General features: G+C 43.9%; 1 protein-coding gene across 4 annotated transcripts in view; it reads left to right on the top strand.

Annotated features, from left to right (window-relative positions):
• Positions 1-596: 596 nt before the first annotated feature.
• Positions 597-8,088, top strand: part of MCM10 (minichromosome maintenance 10 replication initiation factor) — a 46,147-nt gene continuing 38,655 nt past the window's right edge. For all 4 annotated transcript variants that reach the window (XM_045793945.2, XM_045793944.2, XM_045793946.2 and 1 more), the window contains exons 1-5: positions 597-735; positions 3,216-3,307; positions 4,991-5,332; positions 6,329-6,430; positions 6,572-6,709. In XM_045793945.2, coding sequence (XP_045649901.2) covers positions 3,301-3,307; positions 4,991-5,332; positions 6,329-6,430; positions 6,572-6,709 — 589 coding nt within the window. In that variant the 5' untranslated portion in view covers positions 597-735; positions 3,216-3,300. The remainder of the gene's footprint in view (positions 736-3,215; positions 3,308-4,990; positions 5,333-6,328; positions 6,431-6,571; positions 6,710-8,088) is intronic.

Genomic DNA, 8,088 nt, shown 5'->3' with positions numbered 1-8,088 from the left:
GACCACAAATTCCTCTGTAAAGAGTGGTTTCTACTGCATCCAAGAATGTCATCTAGACTTCAAGTCTCATTTTACAGATGGTGAAGCAGAATCCCAAAGGGATAAGTTAGTTCGCCAAGGTCAGACAGAATTAAAAGTGAACCGGATTTTTGTTTTTGAGTCCAGTCATCTCAGTTGAACACAAAAGGTTGTGAAATAGCCAACCAGCTTTTTCAGACCTCTCTAGGCCAGTCCAACCACAGGACATTTGTGAGTGCAGGAGAAACATCTGGAACGTGCTCCCTGTTTAAGTGTGTTTGTGCAGGCTTCTTGGCCTCAGGCGTTACCCTCTACCTCGTAGAAAGATAATGAGGCTCAGAAGGATTGGATGACACAGTGCCAGAGAGCGTCAGGAATTCAGTTCCGACCTTCTCTAAAAATACCCTACAGGACGACTTAAACTTCCCGGCGCTGGGGGGCGCCAGAGCACTTCATTTTGTCTAAAGGAGCCCAAGGCTTCACCAACCGGAAATTCACTTGCCCCCAACAAAGAGGGCGCCCCGTCACGTGGGCCAATCAGATTGCTCTACGCAAGGTCGACATTTCGCCCTTTCTTCCAGGTAGTCCGCGCCAAGAACGCTGTCGTAGCTAGTCAGCGCAGCCTTACGTCGGCGTGCGTCTGGCGTCAGAGGCAGGGTGGAGTCAAGTTGGAATTTTGGCGGGTCTGGCTGTAGGACGGGAACCGGCTCGAGCAGGGTAAGAAGCCGGGCTCTGGGTGCGCGGGAGAGGGGCCGCCGCGCGGGTCTGCGGGAGAGTTTGGAGAGCTCCGAGGGCGAGAGGCGCGGAGCCCGGGGAGGTCCGGCGGGCGAGACTGGAATTGGGCGAGCGCGGTGCCTGAGCGGCCGGGTGGGCGCCTGGTGAGGAGCGACCGAAACGTAGGGGCGCCGCACAACTGCGCCGGGGAGCTTTCAGCCTTCGGGCCGTCCTCTCTACTTCAGGGGCCAGGTTTGGGGTTTTTCCCTAAAGGAACCTTTTAAGATGCCTGCCAAGCGCGTGCCGTGTAGACTTTTATTTGTTCGTTCATTTTTTTTAATTCACGATTTGCTAACAGTCATTGAATGTGTGCCCTATGCAGGCCTCCAAACCTCAATTATTTATGAATTACTTGTGCCCGCACGAAACTTAGAATCTAAAGAGAGTGACAACAAACAAGTACACCACAGTGGAAAGTGCAGCAGAGTCGCGAAAAAGATGAGGTGTGAGAGGGCGCCAACGGGCCGCTCAGATAGGGTGGTCCGGAAGGCTCAGAAAACTCGCTGCCCACGGGGAGCCTGAGGGGTGCGAACGAGCTGGGGGAGCGCGCTCTAAATGCCCGAGGCCCGAGAGCGCTCGGTGCGTTCCGGAAGTTGAAGGCAGGCTAGTCTGAGCCGAAGTAGTCGAGGGAGAGAGCATCCGTTTCCTCACAGACTTTTACATTTGGTTCAAGCAATGAAAAATCACTTCAGAGGTTTTTTTTTTAAACGTCTTATTCATTTATTTATTTGAGAGAGAGCGAGTGGGAGAGGGAAAAGCAGACTCCCCACTGAGCGGGGAGCCCCACATGGGGCTGCATCCCAGGATGACGAGATCATGACTGGAGCCAAGGCAGATGCTTAAGGAACTGAGCCACCCAGGCGCTCCCATTAAAGACTTTTTTTTTTTTTTTTTAAAGATTGTACCCATTCACTTGACAGAGAGAGATAGCAAGAGAGGGAACACAAGCAGGGGCAGTGGGAGAGGGAGAAGCAGGCTCCCCGCTGAGCAGGGAGCCTGAGGTAGGGCTCCATCCTGGGACCCTGGGATCACCACCCGAGCCAAAGGCAGACGCTTAATGACTGAGCCACTCAGGCGCCCCTAAAGACTTTTATTAAGGGAATGCCACAATCTGATTTACATCCCTAGAAGATTATTAAGGAAAGAAAAGGTTACTCTGGCAGCTGTATGGAGAAGAGAGAGACAAAAAGACCAATACCAGAATCTCATGGAGTTGTTAAGGCAAAAGATTAAGCAAAATTTTTGAGACCCAATAGCAGTTGTTGGGTGGTCCTGGAAGTGAGGGTGAGGTAGAGCACACAGCTTTGGGGGAGAGGGGCAGTTGGTTATAGAGACGGATACAACAGTTTGATAACCCTCAGGAAGCTTACAATCCAGCAGATTTCCCAGGAGACAACACAGTGTGGTGCACAAGGTAGTTCCATGGAAATATTTGTTGAATAAATAAAAAGAAAGCATCATAATTAATACTTGACATTGGACATACCAAGTTCAGCTGTAAAGCTCATATTAATTAAATAATAATGTAGAAAAATTTATACTTTTTTCTTGCAGTTATTAAAATCAAATGAGGGGCGCCTGGGTGGCACAGCGGTTAAGCGTCTGCCTTCGGCTCAGGACGTGATCCCGGCATTATGGGATCAAGCCCCACATCAGGCTCCTCTGCTATGAGCCTGCTTCTTCCTCTTCCACTCCCCCTGCTTGTGTTCCCTCTCTCGCTGGCTGTCTCTATCTCTGTCAAATAAATAAATAAAATCTTTAAAAAAAAATCAATTAAATGAGGGCGCCTGGGTCACTCAGTCGGTTAAGCATCTGCTTTTGGCTCAGGTCATTGATCTCAGGGTCCTGGGATGGAACCCCGCATTGGGCTCCCTGCTCTGAGAGGGAGTCTGCTTTTCCTTCTCCCTCTGCCCCTCCCTGCTTGTGCATACAAGTACTCTCTCTCTCAAGTAAATAAATAAAATCTTTTTTAAAAAATCAAATGAAAAAAAGGAAAGTGCACAAAATAATATGAACTTACCCTACTTAGCTCTGCCAACTCTGAATTTTGCTGAGTAGCATTGAACTGAAATCCTGATGTGACTAAGGCTGCAACTAAGTAGAACCACACACTAGACTGCTATAAGGTAGCTGTCACGTGTCACAGTGAATAAAATAGGATAATAGCCCTGATATTTAGACCATCCACAATGGTACTTGTTCAGTCTGTCCCGTCTATGTAATCTATACCTCAACTGAGTTTCTATGATCATAGTTTGAAGTCAAGATAAAGGGCGATGGTGTTGGTGGTGGGAATGAGAAATGGTCAGATTCTGGATGAATTCTGAGCTTCAAGCCCATATTTATGAGATGCTAGATTTGTTACGAATGCGATGTGAGAGAGGGAACAATCAAGGGTGACTTTTCTGATGTTGATTTCATAGGGTAGCCAAGATTCGACATTACTGCCATCTTCTAAGCACCTGATTCTCCTTCCAAGTTCTTGATCACAACTGTTCCCTTGACAGCATGGATGGTAAGTTCTTTTGGTTTTATGGAAAACCACCCTTTTGTCCCCAGACTTGTTATTTATTCTACTTGCAAAATATTGAAAATAGGTATACCTCACCCTCAATTATTGTGTTATGCAACTTGAGAAGAGAAGATCTCACTTCAATCAGTGAGTGTTACTTGTTGTAATCAGGTGGGATTTTATCTCCTGGCAGCTGTGATTGTCTTTCACAGTAATGATGGTTGGCATGTACTTATAGTGTGCCAAGCACTGTTCTAAGGTCCCTACTTATACTAACTATCTTAGTCCTCCAAGCAGCTGTATTTTTTAGACTGGAAGACAGATGTTTAGTAATTTGTCACAGGTGAGACTGCCAGAGCAGGGGTTTGAACCAGGCAGTTTGACTTCAGAGGTCACAATTAATATTGAAATCTGTTGAAATGGTTTTAGTCTAGCTCTGGATTAAACTCTTATAGTCCTTTCTGATTTTATACCCTGCCCTTTTCAAAAAAGTAGAACCAGGGACGCCTGGGTGGCTCAGTCATTGAGCGTCTGCCTTCATCTCAGGGCGTGATCCCAGGGTCCTGGGATTGAGCCCCACATTGGGCTCCCTGCTCTGCTGGGAGCCTGCTTCTTCCTCTCCCACTTCCCCTGCTTGTGTTCCCTCTCTCACTGCCTGTCTCTCTCTCTGTCAAATAAATAAATAAAATCTTTTAAAAAAAAAAATTTCAAGTGACGTATCAGGTATTGGTAAGGTGGTAGGAAGAAATGGTACTTGAATACAGTGCTATTGAGGGTTTAACCACTTTGGGAGCAGTTTGACAGTATCGGGGGAAGTTGGAAAATGTGCATACCCAACAGTCTTCCACTTCTGATAGGTATTCCCAGGAAACTCACACATATTGCAAGACACATTCATGGTTGCTGCATAGTTTGTGGTGGGAAAGAACTGGAAATAGCCCATATGTCCTTTATTGGATTAAAAATACGGGTTAACAAAATGTGATAGTCTTACTATGGAATGCCATCTAGCAACTGAAAGTAAACTAGAACTATATGTTTTGGTTTAGATCAATTGTACATGCGTTGTTGAATGAAAAAGTATGAGAAATAGAATAGAGTGATATACCAACATTATGATATTTATTGCAATGGGGCATGGAGGCAGTGCAAGGAATTGGGCTAAGATTTGGCACAATAAACTTAATAGACTTTTTTTTTTTTTAAGTTAATCTAACGTAAAGACAAGAACCAAGCATGACAAATGGCTAATTCTGGGTGATGAAATATAAGTACATTTTATGTAATTCTTTGTACGTTTTCTACACTTGTAATTTTTTTCCCTCAAACAATTAAAAAGAGCCTTCATGTATGTTTAGTGTGTTTTTGGGTTATTCCCTCTATGGGTTGGGTTTCTTGGGAGTTGGCATGCAGGCAGTTGCTCATCAGCTGAAGTAGCACAGGTAGAAAGATGCAGCCCCGTGCATGGCCCCCTGGGTTCACTGAGCAGATACCAGCCCCTTCCTCCTTAGCCCAGTGCCCTCTAAGCACCTGGGAAGAGGAAGATGGACACAAGAACAACAATTTTACCAGGCAAAATGAAAAGAGTCATTTCAGTTGCCTTATTAATGGTGACTGTTTTAATTCAGTGTGCTTGTCATTGTTGGCTTTTCTCAGGTAGGTTTACTTTCTGTCCTTTCTCCCCAGGGGAGGAAGATGATTTGTCTCTGCTGACTGCACTGCTGGAGGAGAATGAGTCTGCCTTGGACTGTAGTCCAGAAGAGAGTCACCCCTTGAGCCAGGAGGATGGCGAACCTGATGCATATGACGAGCTCTTTGATGCGGATGGTGACGGTGAATCTTACTCAGAGGAGACTCCTGATGGAGAGCTGGGAGAGACTGAAGAACGAAAGGAAAATTTGGCCACTCTCTTTGGAGATATGGAAGACTTAACAGATGAAGAAGAAGTTCCCACACAGCAATCACCTAAAAATAGAGTCCTCCCTGCTCCTGCTCCCAATCAGGGGAAAACTAATCAAGAGTTGCAAGGTGCCCTAACTACATGCTTTTCTAATTTCTTCAAAATAGACTGGAGAGCGCTGACAGTTTTCACCAAAATAGCTGCTAAGTCAGGGTGGAGATAAATGACTTGGCCAACCAAAAAAAAAAAAAAGTGGGAATTAGTAGATAAGACACTTAGGGCCAGCATTTCAGCATGCAGCGGCCCCCTGTCCCAGTGTCAGCCAGCTGTAATTGGTCCTTCCCAGAATGGCTCCTGCATCTTTTGTGCCTGTTACAGAAAAATCTTACTTAGAGATTTATATGCTTGTGGAGCCAGGGGTAGGATTGCAAGCTTCTCTTCATTCTATTTGGACAGGAGACCATTTCTTTTCTTTATTAAAGATTTTATATATTTGACAGAGAGAGACACCGCGAGAGAGGGAACGCAAGCAGGGGGAGTGGGAGAGGGAGAAGCAGGCTTCCCGCTGAGCAGGGAGCCCGATGCGGGGCCCGATCCCGGGATCATGGGATCGTGACCCGAGCCGAAGGCAGATGCCCAATGACTGAGCCACCCAGGCGCCCCAAGAGACCATTTCTGAACAGAAGCTTTGAGGAGTGCCCTTATTTGTGATATTGTCTCACATATTTTGAAATTCTAATCAAATTCAGTGGTTGGCTGTTTCTTCTAATAGGGAAGCCAGCATTTATTGTATTAATTATGGTATTCAGTTTATGAGATAACAAGTTTTTAGGTGTCAGGGAATGATTATTAACTGGGGATATGTATCTGATGTTTGTCAGTAGTACCAATTCATAACTAATTTAGGTATTAAAGGCTTGATTATTGAAAATGCAAATTTTATTTCTCTGAGGGACCTCTCTGAAGTGCAAAAGTTAATGGTAGTTCTCAGCATGTGATTATATTGTGGGTCTCAGGGTTTCAAGGTGGGGAGTGGACACCAAAAATAATTCCAACATTTTTATAATATTGTATAATATTTTTTTCTGCTGTGGATCTTAAATCAATATATTTTTCTTTCCTAGATGAATTAAGGAAGTTGCAAGAACAGATGAAATCCTTACAAGAACAGCTAAAAATAGCAACAATTAAGCAGCCTGCAAGTCCACCCCTTCTGCCTAAATCTGGTAATCAAACTGTAATTCTAGGAATAGTATGCAATTCCATTATTAAGAAATTATAGCATTATTTCTGCATCTAGCTGCTGGTAAAATAGCTTTTGAGCCCCTTTCTAAATTTTCTTTGTCAATTTCTTTTTCTTTTAATAGAGATGTCGCCACGCCCCCCTCTTAAAGAGAAGAAAGTTCAGAGAATTCAGGAGTCGACTTGCTTTTCTGCAGAGCTTGATGTCCCTGCTCTACCAAAAAACAAGCGGGTGGCTCGGACACCAAAGGTTTCACCAGCAGGTGTAGTACTCGAGGCCTTCCTGGTTTTTCACTACTCTTACTCTATTTAAAATTCAATTTGGCACTATCATATCTGTCTGCTGGGGGCACTGTCATATCTGTTGGTTGGGGAGGGCCAGGGGTCTGTCTTATCTGCCCATTGAGAAAAGTAAGTTTGTTGGGAATGAGAGCCATATGCTGTATTTTGTAATCTTGCTCTACATCTCAAGAGTGCTTAGAAAATCCTTAGGTAAAGAGAAACTGTATTTACTAAAACAATGAGTTGAATTTTTTAAAACTCTATAGCCTTATAGTTGACTTGAATTGTAGTAAGTATAACCACTGGATTGAGTTCTAAATGCTAATCCAGAGAATGAATCTTTGGGCCTCTGAGTTCGAGGCACAGATTCCTTTTAAAATGACCAAGTTTTATTTGAAGCCAGGTTGTATTAAAGCAGAGGGTCCATTCTTTAGAAAAGACTTCTTTGCCTGGAGTAGAGATGTATATTCAAATATAGTTCTAGTTCAGCGCTCAGTTAAAATGAAAAATATGTATGAGCCCTATGTATTGATTTTGTTGCATTGCCCCGGTTTGTGCATGGTAATAATGCTTTGGAAGATCTAAGACAAAATGGTTACTCAGAGTAAGCAGCATATTATTGACCACTCATGTTCAAAAAGGCCCTTTTGAATAGCAGTGGCACATGACACGAGAGCAGAAAATAACGGCGTCTCCATGTTCACATTTGACATAATTATATATTTCATGTATCCACTTATGAATGGCATCCTTCCCTTTAGGACCTTTGGCATTACCAAGGTATTTCATTAGGTAGTGTCCAAAGTTTAGTTTTGAGGGGGTGAGGCATGGGCAGGCTTTCTAGAGATTCTAAAGTTCTGGAGTTGTCCTGACTCCCAGCTTGGGAGCTGTGACCCAATGTCTCTTTGAAGGTAAACACCACAATGTTATTTCAGAGAAAGTGATATTTGTTAAGGATAATATCCAAGTTTTCCGACCTTTAGGAGCATTATCAAATACTTTTTTTTTTTTTAATGATTTTTTATTATATTATGTTAGTCACCATACAGTACATCCCCGGTTTCCGATGTAAGGCTCGATGATTCATTAGTTGTGTATAACACCCAGTGCACCATGCAATTCAAATACTTCTAAAGTAAGAAAACTAGCCACACTGGGGATGTTTAATGCAAGCAAGTCAGAATACCCTGGTCCCCCTAGTTACCCACCACCACCACCACAAATAAAATGAAATGGAACGGAATGGAATGAGATGAAACCAGACACAAACAAACAAAAGGGAGCTAACTTTGGGTTTTCTTTAGGTAGAAGTTGATCTGCACACAAATCACTAATCATTGGTTCCTGAAGGAGGGCCCTT

Source organism: Ursus americanus, chromosome 31 (assembly GCF_024610735.1).
Source record: "Ursus americanus isolate L20-20 chromosome 31, mUrsAme1.1.p, whole genome shotgun sequence".
Classification (NCBI taxonomy): domain Eukaryota; kingdom Metazoa; phylum Chordata; class Mammalia; order Carnivora; family Ursidae; genus Ursus; species Ursus americanus.
This window is presented reverse-complemented; position numbering and strand designations above follow the sequence as displayed.